General features: G+C 45.2%; 2 protein-coding genes across 2 annotated transcripts in view; one reads left to right on the top strand and one right to left on the bottom strand.

Annotated features, from left to right (window-relative positions):
* Positions 1 to 6,568, bottom strand: part of TRIM16 (tripartite motif containing 16) — a 44,341-nt gene extending 37,773 nt beyond the window's left edge. The window contains exon 1 of the mRNA XM_088468455.1: positions 6,010 to 6,568. Coding sequence (XP_088324581.1) covers positions 6,010 to 6,534 — 525 coding nt within the window. The 5' untranslated portion in view covers positions 6,535 to 6,568. The remainder of the gene's footprint in view (positions 1 to 6,009) is intronic.
* Positions 6,569 to 23,029: 16,461 nt separating this feature from the next.
* Positions 23,030 to 25,272, top strand: LOC148542484 (E3 ubiquitin-protein ligase TRIM39-like). The gene has a single exon (XM_088468454.1). The coding sequence runs from the start codon at positions 23,033 to 23,035 to the stop codon at positions 24,590 to 24,592; it is 1,560 nt and encodes a 519-aa protein (XP_088324580.1). The 5' UTR covers positions 23,030 to 23,032; the 3' UTR covers positions 24,593 to 25,272.
* The last annotated feature ends 210 nt before the right edge of the window (positions 25,273 to 25,482 follow it).

Here is a 25,482-nt window from a genome sequence, read left to right as displayed (position 1 = left end):
CAAGGCTTGCGGCAGCGAGACCCTACCGCAGGGTCTCCGTCGCAAGCCCGATGGTCGCGATGGTCAAGACCATCGCGACCATCATCATGGACGCTCGCATATGCTATGGGTGGTCACCCACAGCTATGCGAGCGGCCAGGAGGCAGCTCCATTTTCATGGAGGAGGGCCCTGATTCAGAGCGAGCGCTCTGGTCAGAGTGTTCGGCTCTGAATCAGGCCCATAGTGCATACTTGCCGACTTCTGACATTCCCTCCCCGGAAGAAAGACAGGAGGAGAAGCAGGTGGGCTGTTTTGGGGGGCGGGGCCAGACGATCTACTTCATTAAGCCCCGTCTGCTGACAGTAGTTATTACCGCGTATTGAAATAGGGGGTGGGGCTAATTATCAAAGAATCACATAATTAGGCCCCACCCCCTACACACGGACCTGCCGATCTGCGAGAAAATGTTCCCCATTCTGTAGGCATGTCTGATATGGTGGACAAGTTTAGTTTACTAAAAACACTCCAAATATTTTATCCATATTATTCATATGCATAATACACAGCTTTTGATATTTATTGACAAGATAATATGGTCTCTACTTTCTTTTTATATTAGATGCCAGTATAATTAAGCATTTGGATATTACCCATACTTGCCTACTTTTGAAAAAGCATTTTAGGGAGATTGTGAAAGCAACACCTATGAGTGTGACAGTAAAGTGCTCGTGTACTGCTGGATGTGGAATAAGAGATAGACAGTAATTAGTTAGACAATGTCTAGATAGACACCAGATGTTAGACAGTCAATAGTTAGACAGGGAAAAAAGTTAGACACAACAAAAGTCAGACACACAAAAGTTAGACATGTAAAAAGAGTGACAGGTACAAAAGGTCGACATGAAAATGGTCGACAATTATTTTTTTCTTGTTTTTTAGCCCTAATCCTCACCCTAACCCTCCCTCCTGGTGCCTAACCCTAACCGTCTGGGTAAGTGCCTAACCCTAATCGTGGGTTTAAATGCTTAACCCTAACCCTCCCTCCTGGTGCCTAACCCTAATCGTGGGGGTAAGTGCTTAACCCTAACCCTCCAGTAAGTGCCTAACCCTAACAAAGAAAAAAAAAAGTATCGACCATTTTTGTGTCGATCTTTTTCATGTCGAACTTTTGACCCTGTCAATCTTTTGTACCTGTCAAACTTTTTACATGTCTAACTTTAGTGTGTCTGACTTTTGTCTGTGTCGAACTTTTATCCGTGTCTAACTATTAACTGTCTAACATCTGGTGTCTATCTATTCTAGACATTGTCTAACTAATTACTGTCTGTCTATAGTCCGGAACCCATACTGCTACATCTGAGAGGTGTGTCATAATACTGACTTACTGTACATCCAAATGTAAATGAGCCATAAAGCGGTTAATAAGATCTATTTGTTGATGAAAACACAATGATAGTTTTCAGAAAATGCATGTAGCCATAGGGATCATTGGGCCTCATTCAGACCCACTCGCTGTCCGGAAGGCATCGCTGAAGCCGGAAATGCAGTGCATCTAAAGATCTTTAGCGCATCTAAATATGGCAAGAATGATGCTGTGGCAAACAGCTGTAATCTTAGATTACCGCTGTTTGTTGAATGCAGAAAGGATGACATAACCCCTTTAGCGAGCGTTATGCATCCTTGATAAATGGGGAGCTTAGAAAGTAGGAAAGTATGGGCTGAGTTTTATTATGCCCAGGAGAAAATGGTAATAATTTACTGGGACATTCTGTTGCCATGCAGGTGAATCTTTACACATAGTAGAACTTCAGCAATTTAAGATGGCCATATGTCATGGTCTAAAAGAGGTGCTTCTCCTTAGTGTACCCGGCTATCACCTATGCACAATAGAGGCAGACATTTTGAATTTCCATATACAGACAGTCATGACATCACAAGTTAGGATTTTCTACTCCACTTGCAAGGCAATATTAGGGTAATGTCACTGAAACAAGCAGCTTGGAACGTCACACTATGGACAATAGGTAAATACGTAAATATCGTTTACTAGTAGTAATTTCTTCTGTATAGTAGTTTATTTGCATATGTGCAGCTTAAAGCTCTTGCTCCCTCTCAAAATCAAGTCTTGATTATTTAAAATGGTATTTATGGTATTTACCAGAGATCTGTTCTAAACAGCAGTAGCTAATATGCTCGCTATCTATAGTATTGAAACCTAGTTCTTCTGTCTACACTGGAAATATTGGTTTGATAGAATCAGAAATAGATAGAAACCAAGGAGCAGTGCCTTGGCTTAGCATCTCTGTATCTGGATCATGGTCCACCCAGTATACTATAGGGTTCATGCCTAATCTATGCTCTCAGGAGACATCTCCATGGAAAAATCATGTGGTGCACTGGGCATAAGTATGGAAGTCAGAGCACAACCTCCGCTCATTTTAGCACCACTATTTTCAATTAAAAAATGTTTCAGTTTTTCTTCTAAAATGCTGCTCACTTTGGCATACTTTCAGCAATTCAGTTAAGGGTAAGGCTCCGTTGGGGGTGTTGGTATTACACATTGCTTGTTATTTTAAGTTTTCTGTACAATCCACAAACACAGTAATCCTGATCCATAAACCAAAGGAAAATCACTTTAAAATAAGTCATCATGCATACTGTAGCTTAAAAATACAAAACGTATTGCTACAGAAGATATGGCATTTTATTATATATACACTACATTTTCCAGTCTTATTATCAGAGAAAGATCTTCAGTGGCATCACAGAGTACAAGTAAGGCTAGTTTACTTACATATTTGTAGAAAAAGGAATGTCTGTGTTATTTTCAGAAATGATCATGGGTGCTTAAAATTATATTACTTGCTATAGTAATAATTAACTTCCACTAATAGTAAAACAAATGTAATATGGCTAAAAATGTATGTCTAAATCAGCCAGACACTGCACTTAGATGCCTGTATCTTTATCTATAGGAGGATAGGTGACCTTGATGATTAAACAAGCAGCCACATGTTAGGGTGTTGTACACACTTAAATCCTTTGTTGGGACCTGCCCAGGCATCCATAATATTGGGAACATTTTAATTATATAAAGTAGTAGTAGTGGGAATGTATTGTTATACCCCTTTTCCACTGCTGCAATAACCCGGCTTTTTGGCGGGTCTACCCAGGTCGCAGCTCGGTGTAAAAGAGTCCTTGAAAACTAACCCGGGTCATGCCTCAAGCCGGGTTTTTGGTTGGAAAAGGGGTATTATTAACAAAGCAAAAAAAAATTAATGTGTAAAGGTGCGTACACACGTAACGATTTTTTGAACGATTTAACTAGAACGACGTCGTTATCGTTCAAAAAAATCGTTCAGTTACTGAGTTATAACAATGAACAAAAATCGTTGAAGCTCGCTCCCTGTTTGTAGTTCATTTCAGACTGACCAACAGAACGATTTTCATTAAAGGAAAGGAACATTTTTCGCTCATCGTTGTAAAAATCGTTCATTACACTTCAAAAATCGTTCACTTTTTCAAGGGAAAATCTGACAGATAATCGTTGGTTACAAAATAGTTATGCGAGTGTATGCACCTTTACACTTATTGAAGAGTCCATTGCTTAAACAATGTGTTATATAACTGAAATTATAACATTGTAATTTCTGAAGACAGAATAATTTAGGAAGTTGCAAAAATTCACAAATGGAATTTTGGGACAATATGATGTGTAAAAGCACCTGAGGTTTGCTTGTGGCTTAGCAGTAACTGCAGCACTACTATCACATTGCTTCCACTGCTGATAAGAGCTGGGCAGATCAGAGTGCCCTTACCAAGGGCAGGATAAGAGACATACATTTGCTCCAAGGGTTGAAGATTATGCCTTTAGTGGGTCAAGCCCAGGGTCGGCTCTAGGGATGTTCGACTAGTGCGGTCGAACAGGTGCGCCACCCATAGAGGGCGCACCCCTCCCCAACATCCTCATTTCAGCGGGACAGTACTGTCCCACTGTTCCACCCGTGGGCCAAAGTGGCCCACGGGTGGTCAAATCGGGAGGTTGGGGACCCCCACCACCACAGCTGTGCCAGACCCTGGAGTCAGAATGGATGCTGCGCGCATGCGCGCGGCATCCATTCACTAACGTGAGAGCGGGGAAGCCCAGCCAGTGACGAAGGCTGGGCTTTACCCCCAGCCTGATGTCATTTGGAGGTTTGCCATGCGGTCACGCCTTCAAATAACGTCACTTAGGGGGCGTGGTCTATGGTAATGAGGCTATGCCCCCAATTTTCGTCCGCGCGCGATTGCAGGGTATACAATATTGGGCCGGCACAGTGTGCTCAGACCCCTGGAGCCGGCCCTGGTCAAGCCCATCTGGCAAGTAGCTACAAACTCCTTTCCTGTGCAAAATTATATAAAATTGCAGTTGTACATATCTTTGGAAGTGTCAGTGATCGGGCCTCAGCCTATACTATTAATAAGATGCCAACCAACCAGTTGAGTTTCATATAAGGAAGTTTACTTTTTGGTAAGCAAATACCATTGTAACAAACACATTCAAATATACAAATGTGACACATGAAATGAACACAGTGCTGCTGTTTCCTTATGCTGGGTTCACACTTGGCGATATATCGATATATTTAAATGCCCACCCAGTTGTGATGTCAGACACATCCAGCAGTCGATTGGCAAGTGTGTATAGCTTACCAATTGGTCGCTCTGACAATGGATCATTCTACTGACAAATCAGTCATCTAAACGTACCCATCCTAATGCTGGGCATACACTATACACTTATCTGTCCAATCTGGATGGTTGGAATGAAAACCTGGTAATGTATGGGAGCCAATGACAGTCTATCATATAGTCTTAAACTCTGGAAAACAGACAAAAAACAATTGTTCAAATTGGTTAAATTTGTGTGTTTTAACCAATTTGTCTGAACGACCATTTTTGTCTGTTTTCCAGTGTTTGTGAGCAAATGGTCGATTATCATTTGCTCCCATACATTATCAGATTTTCATTCCAACCAGCCAGATTGGACAGATATCTGATAGATAATTGTATAGTGTATGCCCAGCATAGCTCTTATGACTGATTTTAAGTTATGAATAGGATACAGACTTGTAGAAAAAGAGTTGCAAATAATTAAAAGGGCGATGTGCAAAAGTGATAGGAGCCAGACATGTGATGCTTTTACTTCTGCCAGTACAGGTTGAGTCTCCCATATCCAAAATGCTTGGGACCAAGGGTATTTTGGATATCGGAATATTCTGTATTTTGGAATAATTGCATACCATTTTGAAATGTCTTAGGAATAGGGCCCAAATCTAAACACAGAATGCATTTATGGTTCATATACACCTTATATACACATCCTGAAGGTTATTTTATACAATATTTTCAATAATTTTGTGGCTCAAACAAAGTTTGTGTAGATACATGAAATTCATTTATATGTCATATACACCTTATACACACAGCCTATAGGTAATTTTATACTTTATTTTTAATAATTTTGTGCCTTAAATAAAGTTTGTGAACATTGAACCATCAAAAATCAAAGGCTTCACTATTTCAGTCATGCTAAAAATATTCCGTATTTCGGAATATTCCGTATTTCGGAATATTTGGATATGGGAGACTCAACCTGTACCAGCCTTCCCATCTCGGCCGACAAGAGCAGAGAATTACATAGGGACACTTCCAATAATCTGAAAGTGTGTGTGCTTGTTTTTCATCCAGTGGTGAAATTGGTGCACTTAAGAAAAATTCACTGAACGCGAAAAACTAATTTTAGTTATGAAATTACCCATGTGTCTTAAAAGATAATACACAAATATAATTTTTTAATAGTTCTCATTAAAAATAAATGTCATGTTTTTACCTAGTTGTAAACCATTTCAACATAACTACAAAAAAGCAGAGAAGGTTGCTTGAAAAAGATCATACTTTAGAACTAGAGGAATAAAGGGACAAGACACACATTAAGATTAAGTGCAAACTAGTGGAATTTTTTTTTGTAAAGGAAAATAATAATTTACCTCCAACCGCTTCCGTGCTTCAGTGCAAGGGATGGGGTGATGATCTTTGTGGCTCTTCTCTGTGCACTCCTCACAGACACACATCAGGTCCTCCTTACAGAACCACTCCAGTGGCTTGTTATGAGTTCTGCAAGTTCGCAATTCTATATCACCCCCGGGGTGCACCAGCTGGTGAGAGTGCAGTTTGGGATTATCTAAGTGGGGTCTGAGGTGTGTGCTACAGTAATTGACCATGCAGGTAAGACACGTCTTCACGGCTTTCACCTTCTCCTCCAAGCAGTAATCACAAAGGATTGCGTCAGTCTCAATATCTTCCAAAGGCATTTTGTCTATGAGAGGATGTACTTTTCCTGAATCCCCAGCTGCAGAACCATTAGCAGGAACTATCACTGATGACAGTTCTGTTATAGAGTGACTTTTACAGGTTTTGGTCACCATCTGGTCTTCTGCCTTTGCCACGGATGAGAATTCTACACAGCTTTGGCATTTGGAGAAGGTTTTGGAAGAATTGTTTGTGTCGGCCATGTTCAAGAAACTCACACAACTCCAGTCAGTAACTTTTCTGCTGCCTCTCTGACTCTCCAGCAGGATGTCAGGTTTCAGAGAAGCCACACCTGACTAAGCAACCGTGCCAGAGGCAGTTAACTGACTGTGTGCCAGGAGAGCAAGCAGCTAGTTACACATTACTATGCTTTTCATTGTGGGGGAGATTTATAAAAGCTTGGAGAGAGATAAAGTGGAGACAGATACACACTTGCCACCTCTCCCTGATTGTCAGGAAGACTCCCTGAAATAGCAGCAATCTCCCTGAAGAGTCTAGCAATCTCCCTGATTGCACCTTACCTCAGGGGCGTATCTATAATGGGTGCAGGGTGTGCGGGGCACACTGGGCCCCGGGTCCAGGGGGGCCGCACTGCACGCCCTCCACCCATATTATTTAAAACTCAAGTGTCCATGGTCTCGCGTCGGGTGTCAGCGCTGCACAGAACACCGTAAAATGGCCACCGAGGTGCCTGCACTCTAGTGCCCAGAGTCTACTGCTTCTGCGGTGGCCGGCCACCCGCGTCAGTTGGCTGCCGGCCGCCTGGGAGTGAGGAGGGGGCCCTGCACGGGGAATGCACACGGGCCCCCTCCTCTCTTAAAATGCCCCTACCTTACCCCCATTATGAAGCTGTTATATTAAAAAAAAAAACAGATATATATATAAATTCAAATGGGATCATTAATATAATTTCCCTGCATTGGAAATTATTCCAATGATCCCTATGGCTACATGCATAAACTTCTCTATCGTCAGATGACAGATGAACCATACTAAATAATCTTAAACTCTAAACTTAACTAAAATAAAGACATGAGACCAAAAGTGCCGTTCAAAATTAATGGTCAGCTTTATTTTATTACAACAGAAGAATGGTGGCATAAGAAAGAACGGCAGCATATTGCGAACCAGTTGACTTAGGCAAATGATGTCACAAATTGCGAGGGCCAACTATCCCAATGTCAAAGGCAAATGTGAAATAATCTTGCAAGGGCCAACTATCCCTTTCTAGCAAGAGGGGAGGTATCCGACATCCATACCAATGCACTATTAAGGCCCCCTCGGGTGAGAGGCACCGCTGACCCCATTAGGGGGAAATCAGCCTAACCAATGCATTGAACGGGACTGCACCCCCCATACTGCAGCAAGCTGGCTGCCAAGTTGCCGTTCTTCCCCGCCACACAAGGTTCTCTCAAGAACCGAAACCGCCACCATAAACCCTAAATCGGCACTACTGCTAACACTGAAAAAATTCCTTCCAGCCACAAAAATATCCCCTCCTCAGTGAGGTGAACTCCGTCCCTACGGAAAAGATGGGCGTCCTGCATCCAGATCAAGGGGTGACGCACCACCAAACCTCTCATTTCTAGAACGTGTTTAGCCACCCACCTGTTTACTTTCTTCCTGGATCTAAAACTGTCGTGTTTGACCTACAATCCCAAGATAAACGAGCAACTATAGAGGACCACACAACCAAACACTCCGGCCACTGCCGTCTCACCTCGTAAAGATCTCGCACAATTGAATGACGGAAATCCATCGATGTCCTCTGGCACAAATCATTTCCCCCAAGATGTACCACTAAAATAAGGGGGGCACCAAATTGTTCCACCGCTCTGTGGAGCCTAGACAGGAATCTCTCCTACAACATTCCTCTAAAGCCAAACCACCTGACCTTATCCCATCTAGAAAAAACAGATGCGTCAGAAGCAAAAGGTGAACGAGAAGCCCAAAACACGAATGAATGCCCAAACAAACATATAGGCCTGATATCCAGGAAACCACCTGTAAATATAAAAGAATAGGTGAGTACAAATTATATTTTTTGACTGTGATATGGAGGGGGAAGGAAAGAGGGGGGGAGGAAGACTTGACCCGAGGTGAAAACCTGACAAAAAACCTGCAGGATCTTCTCTTTATTTCACTGTATTTTTGAGTTCTTGTATTTATTCATTATATATATATTTTTTATTTTTTTTTATTTATTTATTTTTTATATATATATTGTCCATAGCAGGATAAAAAACAGGGCAAAATCCCTTGAGACCCCCACTGACACAGTGACGAGTGGCCGAAGCTCCCAAGTCCAAAACATCAATATAAGCGAGTCACAGATAATCATCTCTCCAGCCGGACGTATCTCTTGTAGGCATCGGACTTCCATCTTCCCAAAGTCTTGATTTCCTGCACCGATAGACCAGAGGAAGCAGCAAATGTCGCGGCACCAATTCTGAAAGAATGGGTGCCGTAATCGGAGGCCGACAGCCCAAGGTGAAAGATGCATCGCTGAAAAACGATGCATCGTTGAATAAACTGGAATTTCGTCAATGGCGAGCCATCTGCATGCATCAACCATGCCCCAGGCAGCAATGGACGGTAGACCATGTATGCTGTTGCCAAGCTAACTGGGCAGAGCCTGGCATCCCCGAAGGGCTTCAGGGAAACCCAGAGTCCTCTGCCCAACTGGTCAGTGTTTGAATGCTGAATCCAACACAGCAGGGTATCCCGTATGATGACATGCGCGAAAGCCAACGAGGGAGGGGAGGAGGGCGATGCTGCAACTAACTCGCTAATGCGAAAAGCCCCATGATAGGCCATCGCATAAGCCACGCTGAACAGGGCAACTTCAAATGGAGAGGAACAGACAAATTCTAAACTTTCAATGAACCTTAACAGCAATGAAGGGCCAATAGGACGACGACGATCATCCGATCTAGGGACTACCCGCGCCCAACCCCTAAGGGCCTTTTGAATCAAAAAGCCCTTAGTGATATCACGACGCCCTATCAACTTACAAAAAAAAGATATACCCGCAAGCCTCTGACCCACATAGGCCCTAGTCTTACCGGCATTGAACATGTCCCAAACGAAGGTTAACAACTTGGAGTAACTGGAATTACCTGAAGATCTCTGCTGCTGTAAGAAGGCCTCCCACTGTAGCCACGAAGTCTCGTAGTTCCTCAAAGTCCGCGGGGCCACGGACCGGCGAGCGAGACCTTCCATGCCGGCTCGATAATCTGCCAACAATAAGATGGACAAACATCACCGACAATGGCAGCTGACGGCGCCAGGTCATGAAACCGAGCCCAATCTTGCCTAGATAGTGCATCCGCTACTGAGTTCTCGACCCCAGGTACGTGTCGAGCCGTGAACAGCAAATTCAGTTGTAAGCAACGAAGCACAAGCCAAGCCAGAAGGCGCAAAACTGGAGGGGAAGACGAACACTGATTGTTGATCGCCTGTACTACCCCCAAATTGTCACACCAAAAGACAATGGAACGGTCGCGCAACCTGACCCCCCAGAGCTCCAAAGCCACTACAATGGGAAACAACTCCAGCAGAAGCAAATTCTTTGTATGCCACTTTTGAACCCAATCTAAGGGCCACGTAGAAAAACACCACGAATCGTCAAGTATAGAACCAAAGCCCGACGAACCTGCGGCATCGGTGAAGAGATGCAGGCAAATGTTAGATTGGGTGCAAGTAAGCCAAAAACGCACACCGTTGAAATGCAAGAGAAAATATTTCCACACTGCCAAGTCAAGCTTGAGTTCCGCCGATAACCGCAAAAAGTGATGCGGCAAGCGTAAAGCAACCAAAGATCGCTGCAGCTTGCGTCACAATACCCTACCTATCGGAATAACCCGACACGCAAAGTTAAAGAGACCCAGTAGGGACTGCCCTTGACGCAAGGTAACCTTACCCTTTGCCAAGGCCAAACTAATTGCATCCTGCAGCCGCTTTATCTTATCCGGAGGCAATCGACAACAGCATTCCAAGGTATCTATCTCTATACCTAAGTACACCAGCCTAGTGGCAGGGCCTTCAGTCTTCTCATGTGCAATTGGGACCCCGAATTCCGAAAAAAGGGAAATTAACGAAAATAGCAGCCGGGAACAACGCGCTGAACCAGATGGACCAACGCACAGGAAGTCGTCTAAATAGTGAGCAAGACCTGCCTCCCCGGAACCTGTGCAGACGCACCAATGGAGAAATGAACTAAAGCGTTCGAAAAAGGCGCACGATACCGAACAGCCCATAGGGAGACACTTATCCAAGTAATATCCATCAGCCAACCGAAAGCCCATATACCTGAAGGAATCCGGGTGTAAGGGCATCAGCCGAAAGGCGGACTCGATATCCACCTTGGCTAACAGGGACCCTGCCCCGGAGGCTTGCACTAAGTCCAATGCCGAATCGAAAGATTGGTTAGCGCACACGACAGAGATCCTCCGCAATGGCATCATTCACTGAAGCACCCGTGGGATAAGATAAGTGTTGAATCAGACGATAACTCCCTGGCGTTTTTTTGGGCACCACACCCACTGGCGATAGGAAAAGGCCAGGAATAGGAGGCTCAGCAAAGGGCCCAACTATGCGCCCCAGACTTACCTCCTTCATAACCTTGACCTTCACCACCTGGGGTAATTCCCTAGCGGATTTTAGGTTCCTAGGCGATCCCGAACAAATGGAACCAGAAACAAGGAAGCGGAAAACCTTCAGCAAAACCTTTACGCAAAAATTCAGCATCATCTCGTAAAGGATACCAGTCAAGCCATTTGGACATGGTATCCAGCCTAACAGGGGATGCAGCTTTACTTAGGGACCACCTCCCCAACTCGCTTCTGAGCGGGTGCGCAGAACCCGCTGGGTCACCACTAGATCCTTTTGAGCAGGACTTGCTGGGATGCGACCCATTGCATCGGAGACAGAGGTGACGAAAACGACACCGCCCTCCATGAGGGCAACTCCCATTGTTAAAGGCGTAGCATCGCCCTTTTGCTGGGGTTGTTCCAGGCAACCTCCGCGGATTTGGTGAATAGGATCGTACCTGACGAACCGTCGCAGGGTCGGACGGAAGCCGCGCAGACTGCGCAACGTCCATCCAAACCTCGACATCCTTACAACCCAAATCCATGACCAAAACACGGTCCTGTTTCCTACGGAATTCTTCATCATACTGACGCCACGCCATCCCTTTTGACGTCTTAAATAGGCCGTGTATTAAATGAAAGTACCGAATAATGTTAAGATATTCAGTTGGTCTGGACTTAAGGTAGCAGGCTGCGAAAACCGAGAAACCGGATAGCCAGTTTGTATATGATTTATAGGCCTCAACTCCAATACCCCCTTTTGCCTTTGCGGCCTTAAATGCTTTTTTCGCCTTATTGGTAAGCGTGAACATATTGACATAACGTCCCTTACGAATGCGCTCCCGCATACGGGTACGTAATCCTCGCGTAACTGCCGTATTATCACAGTGCACTACGTCAGCTCGACCGGCTCCACCTTCCACGCTAGTACTGCTCCCAGAAGAACGATCACTCGAGTGACGGGAACGTCGCAAGCGACGACGTCGCGCACGCTGCGCTCGTCTGCTCTTAGCCTTCCTGGAACTGTCCCCAGAAGTGGTGGTGGAACTTGTACTCGACCCCCCACCAGAAGAATCACGGTACTCACCGGAAGCAATAGCAGCACTCGCAACTGGAGCCACCGCAGGCGTGACAGGTCTCGCAACCAAAGGCTCTTCCTCCTCACTGCTGTCTGAAATAGAAGAAGCAGAAGCAGCAACCTGCAATACATCAGAGGGCTGACCCCCACTCGCCGACCTAGCAGTGGAAGGCAAAGATACTCCTGTAGAAGGGGCGGCAGCCAAAGTGAGGCCGCAAACTTGTCCTAACTGCTGCACGATAGGACCCAACTGCGACTGAACGGCGGATACCGATAACGTAGCAGTCGGGACCCCAGCCGCAGCACTATTCCATGCCTGTTGCGACAGGAGCGGGGCCAAAGCACCAACTAATGACACTAATAAACCAGCGATAGCGCCAGCGTCAAATTGCTGAGAGACCCCAGCAGTTGAATTATCTGACCCCACTACACCTAACAATCCAGGAGCCCCTGGCAACATAGAGGAGACAGCAGCTCCAGGCATGAGGGATCCCATGCCATTAGCATCCTGCAAGCCTGCAGTGGTGTGAGCTGCTGCCCGGTGGCCACGCCTCCTGTGTCTGTGTGAAGATGGGCATTGGCCAAGCCCATCCGCACACAAAATGGGCGCGGGTGCGGGAGCCATTACAGGCTCCCATCTACCCCGCTTATGAGCCCTTTTTTGCCCCCTCGCCGGTAGTACTTCACTACCGGCGCTATTCAGACTAGCCGCGGGGAGAGTCAGGCGCGTGCGCCCGCTTCGGGCATGCGGCTCCTCTCCGGCGGCTGCATGTGGCAGGGATAATGCCGCGCCTGCCCGACGAGAGGGTCGGGAGGAGCGGCGCGGCGTCAGCAACGACCAGCAATGTGCGCTCCCGGTGGTCGCTTCCGACATCAACCATCGCCCGAACATACCGGTCAATCTGCCGATAACGTCAGATAGGGTATGTTCGTGGATGAGGGAGGGTGCCTGCTCTGAACGACATATCGTTCAGTGCAGGCACCTACAGGATGAGGAACGACTGAACGATTACGATGTGATAGGCACCTTTAGTGTGTTTTCATCAACAAATAGATCTTACTAACTTCTTTTGGGCTCGTTTACTTTTGAATGTAAGTCAATGTTATGACACGCCTCCCAGATGTAACAGTACACGCCCACTTTACCACCACGCTCATAGGTGTTGCTTTCACAATCTCCCTGAAATGCTTTTTCAAAAGTAGGCAAGTATGAAATAAAGTACTAACCAATCAGCTCTTAACTGTCATTTTATAGGCTGTGTTTTATAAATGACAGGACCTGATTAGTTGGTACTTTATCTCTCCATTTTATCACTCTCCAAGCTTTGATAAATTTCCCCTTAAGTCCTGTTTCTTAGGCAAAGTATGCGAGTTTTAAAAACTCCTGGGTAGATGTATTATAGCAACAGTGATCGTGCCGATATAACTCTTCCTGCTTCGCCTTTTTACCGAGGCGAAGTAGAAAGCAGTATCGACGTTTCCCGGAATGAGGGAGTGAAAACTCTCCTCTCCGCTGATTTCCTCCAGAGCCCACAGCACATCAGCCTAGTGGTGTTGTGCTATGTCTCACCTCCTAGGCCTGCTCCAATGGGCATGCGCGAGTTCACTTATGCATCGCAAGTTCTCATTTGCAGTCCGGCAGCCAGGGACAGTGCGGTGTTCCTACTGCGGTGATAGGGAAAACGACAGCTGCAGCTGGCACTGACCGTACATACATTTGGCTGCACATCAGTGATCCTATCTTGTTCTAACCAGCCAGATTGTACAGATTTTTTTTTAGTGTGTATCTATCTTAAGTGTAAAGCAGCCTTTCGCATCTCTTCACAACAGGAGTTCAGTTTAAGTATAAAGCAGCCTGTCACATCTCTTCTTATCATTTAGACAAAACTCTGCTGCAGCAAAGCGAGGGCTGAAGGAAAAGGATTTATACTTTAGTTGAACTGCACTATTTGCAGACATTTCACTTTACAGGAGCAAGATAGACCAATAATAACTCAGATTATCCATTTCAAGGCCCATGGGTCGATGAAACGTTAGTGGCACTTAAATTACACACCCACAGCTGGAGGTCATCATCCAATTTAACCCATGGAGGTAGATTTACTAAAGCTTTTAAAACCGACAGGTGAAGGTGTCACCCCTAGCAAGCAATCAGATTCTGTCTATCTTTTCTCTATTGCATCCTAGAAACTGATAGACAGAATCTGATTGGTTGCTATTGGTAACATCTATAATTGTCTTTATTGAGCTTTAGTAATCTACCCCATGGACTGTGGATATTATCCTTGACTGCCAATTGTGAAGAAAATAGCAAGAATGTATAACTAAGGGGCCCCTAGTTGTAACTTATTTCCAATAATTCTTAAGTGCACCAACATTTTTTTTTTCTCCAAAGACTGTGATGTTATGTATATGTGTTGTATTTAACAATAAAGCCACAGATACCGGTATCATATAGTGTTGGTGTAATCAGTGGATTAAATAGTTAATTTCTACATAGGCATATAAGTTACAAACCCATATACCCCTTGCTAGGCCTCTTGAGGTTTGAAATGAGATTGTCTTATTACAGTTGCTGTTTTTCCATAGAATGGTCAAATGACCTTTTGGGGTCAAATAAGCCATAATTTGAGGGGCCTACTCTACCTGTCATTTCTATTGCAACTATAAGTATAATGAGCCATTCATAGACTACATGTTCTTATCAGTTAGCTACATTCCAATGAGGTGACCACTGTAAAGCTGTGTAGAGATGCTAAGCATTATGGGTAACTTAGTGTGATCCATACTCTACACACAAAGGAGCTTTGAAACAGTTCATCTCCATACTAGGATACGTCATTACTGTATGTCTTTGTCTGGTAGTATATATCTTAGTGCTTACGGAGCATGTGCAAGAGAGATAAGTTTGGTCAATGCTATGCTGGACCAATGAGTGCTTGATACCTAGCACTGTATGTAATTAATATGGGCTTAATATCCGGAAAGCCAACACCCCATACTAGGGTATATAAACCAGAGGTACACAAAGGACCCATTAGCTCATGGTAGATCTGAGACTGCAGTAGGATGCTGCCAATGTAAATTGAATAATCTGGGCTTTGTGAAACGATGGGCTCCCCAGAGAGAAGATAAGATGAAGTACATCTTATGCTGAAGATGATGCTTTACCGGTGTCATCTGAATACATAGACAAAAGTTGAGTATACTGTATACTTTGCATGTTGTTTGTTGTTTGTTTGTTTTTTACATGTAAATAAAGTGTGTTCATTTGTACTCACTCATATTGGTCACATGTGTGTACTATTTCATTTCGATCAGAACGAAACCCACCGTTATGCAGTTGGTTAGTTTAGGTGTTATAGGTATGTGTGTGTTTGGGAGAGTATCAACAGAGGGATTGTCAATTATCTCATATAAAGGGAACACTACGGGGTAAATGTACTAAGAATCGAGTTTGGTTGAGTTTTGTGTTTTTTTTAAACTCACTTTGCTTCACCAAAATTTGGGGTGAGTTTACCTTTTAACAACTCGCAAATTTACTAAGAAGCGAGTTTAGCTGAAAGTGAGTTTTCTGACTGTGAAGCAGAATGAGTTTTTTCCACAAAATTGCGAGTTTAGATGAGATTACTTACCCGACATTGCAGTGTTTTCTCTCTGCAAAACTCACCCAGGTAAGCCAGGGCCGGTGCTAGGTGACTCGGCATCCAGCGCCGTCCCGGGCACCACCTCCGCCCCTTCCCCTCACTGCGCCCTCCCCACTAATATTATCAGAGCCGTAGCTGGGTGGAGGGCAGGGACATTTTCCAGCCGACTCCTGGCGCCCCTGTGCGATCGCACTTACGGAACATACCAGGAGCCAGCGCTGAAGGCAAGCAGCCTGTACATATCAGTGACAACATACAGCACTAACCAGCTCCCGACTGATCAGTGAGTCAGGAGCCAGCAGCCAGAGCGGACATGGATTGGTTCTGGCTCCTGACTCACTGACCAGCCCACGTGGGAACTGTCAGAAGCCGGAGCCAATCAGCGGCCGCTCTACAGTTAGCGTCCGCTCTGGCTGCTGGCTCCTGACTCACTGATCAGTCGGGAGCTGGTTAGCGCTGTATGTGGTCACACACATACAGCACTAAGTTTAGTAAACGGTTCATGTGTCTGGTTTTTGGGGGGGCAAAGATCCCCCTGGATGCTACGGAGACCAGCGCGATGGAGGAGGTGAGTATAGGATCTTTATTGCAGGTACTCCAAACAGGATTCTACTTGGAGAAGGGGACGTGATCACCTGGCAGCAGGTAAGTATGTGTGGGTAGGTTTATGTAATAAACTTTTACTTGTCACGGTGTGTGTGTTATGTCTTTTTTTAACTATTTATTTTATAGTAGGGTACGGGTGTCGGCTGCCTGCTGGCACTTGTAGTACCACAAGTGCCAAAGGGCAGGCATGCTGGCACCTGTAGTCCCACTGTAAAATACAATAGTTTACATCTATTCTTCACTTTATTACCCCCGTACCCACAGCCCAGGGGTGCGGGGAAGAGCCCCGGACTCCAGACCAAGCCTGGGGTTTGGGAGAGGGGGACCTCTTTTTTGGGTGGTCCCCACTTCCCCTGAGATCCCCGGCTTGGCCTGAGCGGCTTGGGCTGATAATGCTTTGGCCACGGAGCCCCGGTAATAGGGTCTCCGGGCTGTGGCATTACAGCCCGGCCGTTTTGGGTCCGGTGTTGGTTTTAATTATATGGGGACACCTACGTAATTTTTTTCCCCCTATAATTAAAACCAGTACTGGCCCTAAATTACAGTGGAACCCTACTCATTTTGTTCCCCGTATATTTTAGGAACCAGGTCTGGCTGGCAAGTCTGGGGCTGGTTAGGCTTTTGGGGGGGGACCCTACATAATTTTTTTAAAACAAAAAACACTTTATATCAGGTATTCAGGCAGAAACATACACAAATCACACAGATTTGTGTATGTTTCTGCCAAACTCGCAGCTCAGTGGTCTATTTGAAACATCAATTTATCAGTGAGTTTGCTACAAACTCACCCCAGATTGTAAACTTGATTCTTAGTAAATTTTCTAGTTGCAACTTTTTCATGTAAAGTACTTCCTAATTTGGCCGATAGTGAGTTTAGTCGAGTTTGCAAACTCACGTGAGTTTTAACAGTGAGAAGAGAAAACTCACTTTCAAACTCACACCTGTTTGGTTTTAGTAAATTTGCAAACTCGCCCAAACTCGATTCTTAGAAAATTTACCCCCACATCTCCACTCAAGTCTTAAGCCCCATACACACTGAGCAACATTTGTGAATGATAACAACATCTTTGATCGATATATCGTTCATATGGTCCAGTGTTTATGCACTAAGTGATGAACGATGTGCACTCCAGCGGGTCTTTAACAATATTCGCAGTTCTCTGTACATGCAGTTCAGTTTGGGGATATCGTTAACAAAGCCATGCTGCCGAATGCAGCATGGCCCCGCCCTGTCATTCATTGTTGCCAGCATCGGCAAGTGTGCATGCACTTACCAATGCCGGCACCCCCAACGGGCCCGGCGCTGACGATATCACTCAATGCACACCAGTGACATGCAGTGAGGTCAATGGCTAGGGAGTGACCCTATTAGTAGTTCCCCCCTTGTAGTGCCCCTAGTAGTAGTCCCCCCATTGTAGTGCCCCTAGTAGTAGTCCCCCCCTGTAGTTCCCCAGTAGTAGTCCCCCCCCTTGTAGTGCCTCCAGTAGTAGTCCCCCCCTTGTAGTGCCCCTAGTAGTCCCCCCCAGTAGACACACGTAATAATAATAAAAAAAACCACTTACCTGAATCCCCGCTCCTGCCGCCGCCATCCGCTCCTCCGTCTGTCCTCCGGGCCGGCCCACTCTGCATTATGGGAGAGACGTCATGATGCCTCTCCCATTACCCACTGCAGGAGCTGGAAGATGGAGCGGCTCCGGCAGTGGGCGCAGCAGCAGCTAATGAGAGTCTGTCAGACTCTCATTGGCTGCTACTTAAAACAAACACACAGCTGCCGGCGCCGGCGGCTCTGTGTTTGTCACTGTGTAGTGCTGACCGAACTCCGTCCGGTCAGCGATACACACATGGTGCAGCCTGTGTCACAGAGACACAGACTGTCCGCGGCCTGATTGGCGCTGCGGCCCGGGGAGCACATGGCACCCTGTCCCCCGGCCCAGCCCGCCACTGGGCATAATCCTGGAGCCAAGAACCATCCTTGGAAGGAACACATTGATCAGGCCATGGGCTGTTCACAGGAACTGTTTTAAATAGATTGTGGTGAATAGCCATTGGTCTAGCTGACCAGGTGAGCACACAGCAGAACTGCTCAGGTGCATCAGGTACTTGAAATGGAATGTTTCTGCATAGCCCTGGATACAGCAATGAAGAAGTGTCTGAGCTTGTCAGACATGCGAAGACCCATACTCGTGACAACCAGCTTAGTCTCAGTAGTCCCTTCTGGCATGATAGACTTTGCAATTCACAGCCCAAGTACCGCCAGTACACACTGGACTATGGGCCTAATTTAGACTCGCTCGCAAGCGGTTCGATGGGAACACCTACTGTCTGGGGCTGGTCCCACTGACATCACAAGTGATGTCAGTGCAAGTGCTCTTGGCTCTGTTAGAGCCGAAAGCACTCCAGGGCTTGCGGCAACGAGACCCTACCACAAGGGTCTCATCGCAAGCCCGATGGTCGCGATGGTCTTGACCATCGTGACCATCTTTTTGGCCACTCGCTATAGCTGTGGGTGGTCACCCACAGCTATACGAGCGGCCAGGAGGCCGCTCTAAAAACTAAGAGGGACGGCCCTGATTCAGAGCGAGCGCTCTGTCAGAGCGTCCGGCTCTGAATCAGGGCCTGAGTGAGGCGGCCGATATGTAGTTTTGATTCAGCCAGAAACTACATATTGTGCCGACATCATCTCAGTGTGTACCCAGTTTAAGGGTTTCCCAAGTTTGCCCTTTTATTAATTATATAAGACTTGTGTGGAGGCACCACTATAGATAAAGTAAAAGTGATCTAATCGGTCTAACCTGTCTACCAAACACCATCTACAGGTAAGCAGGTGTTACACAATGATAAAAGTAAAATGTCATAGAGTTAGTTGTACTAAGCCTTAGAGAGAGATAAATTACCAACCAATCAGCTCCTTACTGTCATTTTTCAAACACAGCCTGTAACATGACAGTTAGGAGCTGATTGGTTTGTACTTTATCTCTCTCCATGGCTTAGTACATCTCCTCCATAGACTGAAGACCAACCTTCTGTCCCTTGCAACTTGTATCTGACTTGTCTGCTTCACCACTGTAATTTCTCCAGAGTAGTGCAGGAGTAACTTCCCCACAATGGTGTTAACCCTAACCCCCACTTCCCCTAGCCTAACCCTAACCCTCCCTCGGGTGTGGCTAACCCTAATCTCCCCCCGGGGGTCCCTAAACCTAAAATGGCTAACACCTAACATACCTCGCTTACCTTCGTTTGGCATGGCGCTGTTGGGATTTTGGCATCGGGCTAAAGATAGGCGTCGGGATTTAGACGCCTATCTTTAATCCCAAATCGGGCTTTCCGCATCTGGATTCTGGCGCCCGGCATTCCGGACGCCAGTAACTTAACTACATCCCAACAGAAATTTCCTATACAGTAAAAAGTAAGAAATGAGGCTTATTTGAATCTTTTGACGAGTCCACAGTGGATCCCAAATCGTTTTGTCCCTCTCACTGCATCCAGGACTTCATCAGGGAAGAGTTCAGTGGGCCGGGTTGACTATATGATGTTTTGCTCATTTGACTGACTGACTCTATCATGCTTGAAAATTTAGATGGGTATTATGGGATATTTTATCTTTCTATGCAATCATCTCTGTGCTATTTTTTATATATGCCTTTGTTAACTTGACATGTTGGCGCATGTTGGATATGTGCATTTATATTTAATATTTTCATTTTATACCTGCAAATTACAGTATTGGTTGTTTTTCTTGTATTTGAATTCCAATATGCAGCTTGTACAGGCCTGGAAACGTGTGGAGGTAAGTAGGACAGCTAGGGACAGGATTGTAGGGGTGGGCACTGGAGGCAGGGCTGGTTTAAGGCTTGTGGGGGCCCCGAGGCAACTAAGTTGTGGGGGCCTCATCGATAAAATTGCTACGGCCTCACACGACTACTATGCCCCTTGTCTCCGGACTCTCCACTGATTGGTAAGGATTGCATTATACTACTTCATGTCCGCAACACTACTGGGAACCGACTAGTACAAGTGTGCATACAGGTCATTCCCACTTCATTTATTTTGAGATGCTCTTCTATGTCTTAATGATGGATTGGCTGGAGACCTCTTTGCAGAAGGAGATATTCACTCAGCCTTTGTTTGATACATGGGAGACTGCCATTGATACCCTTTCTCCATTGGTCCGGGAGCAGTTTTGGAGATGTTTTCGATTTAGGCAGTGCTAGGAAACTAGAATGTGTGTCCAGGTTGCCCCAATACAACTTCTAACTAATCTCTTCCTGGTTACATAACCTTTCTTGTCAAGATTTGCTGTTACATCATATACCAGTGTGTTCGGTACATAAGGGTTGTGTGGCTCTCCTTCTCCCTCCATTTCCTTTTTTGCTTTCAAGTTGGGTCTATTTCTATTTTAAACATTTGTGTTTTCTTTTATAATTCTGTTTATTATTGCAACAAATGACACTTGTTTTTTATTTCATGCTTCAATAAAGACAACAAGTTTATGAATTTTTTTTCAAATATCAGGTCCAAGAAGCAAGAGGTATACAGCAACTCAATCTTCCCAAATCTGAATTCTATGCAGAAAAAAAATAAAGGATAGCGAACACTTATGCTGTATTATGTTGGCAATTCACAAAATAGTGTGCAGTCAGATTCATGGGTATAGCAATTTAAAATCATGTAAGGTTATCTGAAAGCTCTTTATATGGAGCTCCACTGGCCACCGTTCTGAGATCCCAATTAATTGTATTGTCTGAAACACAATGTAATAGATCAGGGGTAGGCAACCTCCCCGGCGCTCACAGTCCCAGTGACGTCGTCGGCTGCGCTGGACTCCCAGAATGCTAGGCGCGGCCACGATGTGCACCGGCATTCTGGGAGGCAGTGGGAGAGAACGAGTGGCCATAAAGACGGTGCCGCGGTCATCTCTAAAGGTGGCTCTGCGGCGGGCAAGCGGGGGCAAGGGGCGTCTAATTAGATGGCGCCGATGGGGACACTGCGACCGCGCTCTCAGGCCGCAGCGCCCCGGGCAATAGCCCTGTTTCCCGCCCCTAGAACTGCCAATGCTCACATGCCTAGTGGAAAATCCAGAATTTAGCATTGTATAACATGTTGGTATAATTTAGGCACGCATGCAAAGGGGGTTTCCGAGTACCTAGAACCCCCCCTGCCCGCCAATACATCGCCGCGCAGCTTAACAATAAGGCACCCGGCAGCGCTGAGAGTGGACTTAAGTCTGTTTACATTTGGTCACTGGTGCCGGTCGTGCGAGCCAATCATGGCTCGCGGACCAGCAGCCAATGAGGAGCGGCCACGTTGTATGCTCGTATGGGTTTTCTCTGGTGCTTTGGTTTCCTCCCACAATTCAAAAACATACTGGTAGGTTAAATGGCTTCTGTGTGTGTTACAGAGAACATAGGGCCTGATTCAGTGCACTCTATTGTACAGTCACTGCGACTTTGTAAGCAGCGGCTGTGCAATAATATGCCAAGGTAGGTGTCTTATGTAAATAGGCATCTCCTGTCACTTCTGTGATCCGTAGCTGTGAAGCAGCATTGTAGCACTTTGCATGACTATAGGTCATCTGAGTAATCTTCAGGTTACTTAGGATGGTGGGTGTTTTCACTCAGCTGAAGCCATTGAAGCTGCATCAGAGTTGCCGACTTTTAGCTCCCTCCTTCCGGGAGGGAGCTGTCGGGCTTCCTCAGCAGGGGCGTGTGTCGTGTCAAAAGAAGGCATGGCCCGGCAAATGACGCGTCAACGGGGCAGAGCATGGGCGTGACAGCGCAATCACGTCATTGCAGTCCCAACCTCTCTTCACAATGCCGCAATGCTGATATTAATGGCATTATGAAGCAGGGGCCACGATTACGCGATTCAGCGCAAATCTGTCACCGGCCCCTCGCTGCCGGGGATCATACTGTATTCGCGGGGTGGGAGAGGGGGAGCAGACGAGGCTTGCCTGCCTTTCCGGGGGCCTGGGAGCGGCACCCAATTTTTGGGAGGCTCCCGGACGAATCGGGAGGGTAGGCAAGTATGAGCTGCATATAATTGTGACAAACCACCATTTTCTGAGACACTGCCTATCACCGCCTCCGCTCTGCCCCCAAATGGCCGCAGCCTGTCAATTAATCTGCAGCATCCAGGGCACTGAGATTGATCTAGCAGAAGGAGAGCTGCACATGTGTAGTACAGATCCTGCTCATGCGCAGATCTCCAAACATCGATGTTTGCATCCTACTATGAATCAGGCCTGGCCAACCTGTGGCTATCCAGCTATTTTGTAACTTCAAGTCCTAGCATATCCTCCCTATCAGCTTTTAAAGCATGCTGGGACTTGTAGTCTCAAAACAGCTGGAGAGCACAGGATGGCCAGGCCTGCCATAGATTGTAAATACCACTGGAGCAGGGACTGATGTGAATTACTAAAATATTCTCTGTAAAGTGATGCGGAAGATGTATGCTCTATATAAGTAACTGTTAAAAAATAAAGAAAATATAGGTAAGTATGGATTAACTCCAAAAGAACAATCCAGAGCTGCAAGCCAACAATTCTAGCCTTGGTAAAATGTCTTGAACACATATTAGAACAAGTAAGGTGACTACACGCTGGTATTAAATGTTTTTGTGTTGGTAATTTCCAGTGTTACCCTTGTCTGTATGTTTTCTTCGAGTCTAATGCAAACTGCAGTCAAGAATGTAATGGGTTAACAAGCAGTGTTCCTGCTTTTAACGTAAAATAGACACCACCCACAGGAGCTTTTACTTTCACTTCTTACTGTCGGCAGTTATGGCGTCTGCCGAACTAAGAGAGGAGCTGGACTGCTCCATCTGCCTGAGCATTTATACAGATCCTGTAACACTGAGATGTGGACATAACTTCTGCCGAGTCTGTATTGATAAAGTGCTGGATACACAGGAGGGATCTGGAGTTTATTCCTGTCCTGATTGCAGAGAAGAGAGTAAGGAGCGGCCTAAACTGACGAAGAACAGGAAACTGAGTAACATAACAAGGCACTTCCTATCTGCTCAGCCTACAAAAGAGCAGGTTATGTGCACATACTGTATTCACTCTCCTGTACCTGCTGCAAAATCCTGTCTGTTGTGTGAGTCTTCTCTGTGTGAGAATCATCTGAGAGTGCACAGCAAGTCAGCAGAACATGTCACCACTGTACCCACCTCTAATTTTGCCAAAGTAAAATGTGCTGTCCACAATAAAATGTATATGTATTACTGCTTTGAGGACACTGCCTGCTTGTGTGTGCTTTGCTTTCTGTCCCCAGAGCACAGGGACCACGAAGTGAAGCTGCTGAGTGAGTCCTCTGACAAGAAAAAGGAAAAGCTGAAAAAACTTGTGGATAAACTGAAAATAAACAGACACGAGACTGAGAAGAAAATACAGAGTCTGCAGGTGCCCAAAAAGAAACTGCAAGATAAAACCACCAGCATAAAACACAAAATCATAGCCCTCTTTAAGGACGTCAGGAAACAGTTAGGTGACCTAGAGAACAGAGTGCTGGGGGAGATTTCGGCACAGGAAAAACAGGCTTTGTTCAAAATCAGCGATCTGATCCAGCAGCTGGAAATAAAGAAAGATCAACTGCTCAGAAAGATGTCTCATATTGAGGAGCTATGTAACTCAACAGATCCAGTGACAGTCTTACAAGAACCAGACACAAGTGACTTATGTGATACTGATGATGAGGACAAAGAGCAAGATGATAAAAGGATCCAAGAAATCGCAAACCTGGATGAGGAATATATCTCAGTAACTTTGCACGCAGATTTATCTGATATTATGAATAATGTAAAGAGAGAGCTCTACATGAAAGATGCTGCGGATATATTACTGGATATAAACACAGCTGCAAATAATGTATATATATCAGATGACTTAAAAACTGCTTCCTGGTTAGTAAATCAGGGTCGCCCCAAAACACCACAAAGATTCCAGTATCATCAGGTTTTAAGTACAAAGAGTTTTACCTCTGGACAACTTTACTGGGAAGTGGAGACCAGTGGGTCTGGGAACTGGATGGTGGGGATGACCTATCCTAGTATAGAGAGGGAGGGGAATCAGGCTATAATTGGAAAGAATAACAAATCTTGGTGTTTGTGTAAGTGGAATAATCAATATTTTGTGCTACATGACAAAAAACAAACCCTATTACTTATCAAGTTTGCCTGTCACAAATTCAGAATATGCCTAGATTATAACACAGGACGACTGTCTTTTCATGATCTGAATGAGCTGACCAGACCCTTACACACCTTCACTGCAACATTCACGGAGCCCTTGCATGCTGCAATAAGTGTGTGGGAGAGTGCTTGGGTTACAGTGAAGCACTAATTAGTAACCTGCCTGGTAATACATCATATAGAAAACATTTTTTTTTACCTACATTAATATTTTATTTTTATTTTTGTACATTCTTTTAACACAAATATATAAGTACACATACATACATTCATACATACTGTATTCTGTATTAAGCATTATTTGTCCTTTAAAATACAGGGACATAGGCAGGGGCGTATTAATGTCTCCATCTCGGCGCCATCTTCCCAGTGATATTCATGAAGATAGCGCATGCCCACAAGAGAGCAAAGGCTTTTGTAGCTGTCACTGCATGGTGCCATCTTCCCGAAGATGTCCCTGGGAAGATGGTGCCGCAGAGGATGAGGTCCATGTGCACCACACACCATGTACCCATTATAAATATTCTGTGGACATAGGATAAATAAATTCACAAATTATTCACATTCCTTATCGCATCATATTGAGAAAAGAAAGTAACTACTGTAGCTAATCAGTATACATATACAATTTGAAATCAGTATTCGTTATCTTTACCCCTTATATTTTTTTTTTTTTTATCTATAGTACTCAGGCATTACTTTATTTTAACATATAAAACTGGGCTTACTTGGTGTGCACGGATTTTACCTTCTGCTGTAAGCTATCTTCGTTTGCAGCTGATGTCTCTTATAATTCATTGTCAGGTTGATAATAATAAACTGCAAAATGTCTGCATTGTCTTACTGAACTATATTCACATTTTGAAATATAAGGGCATATGTATCAACACTTGATGTGAGATAAAATTGTGAAATATATATCACCAACCAATCAGCTCCAAGTTAGAAGCTGATTGGTTGGTGTTATATATCTCACAATTTTATCTCACATCAAGCTTTGATACATATTCCCCATATTTCAGTCTTTTCTTACATAACTTC

Source organism: Taudactylus pleione, unplaced genomic scaffold (assembly GCF_031769625.1).
Source record: "Taudactylus pleione unplaced genomic scaffold, aTauple2 ptg000012l, whole genome shotgun sequence".
In the NCBI taxonomy this organism is placed as follows: Eukaryota; Metazoa; Chordata; class Amphibia; order Anura; family Myobatrachidae; genus Taudactylus; species Taudactylus pleione.
This window is presented reverse-complemented; position numbering and strand designations above follow the sequence as displayed.

Coding starts and splice junctions, on each gene's coding strand:
- LOC148542484 (XM_088468454.1), top strand. CDS start 23,033: ATGGCGTCTGCCGAACTAAGAGAGGAGCTGGACTGCTCCATCTGCCTG.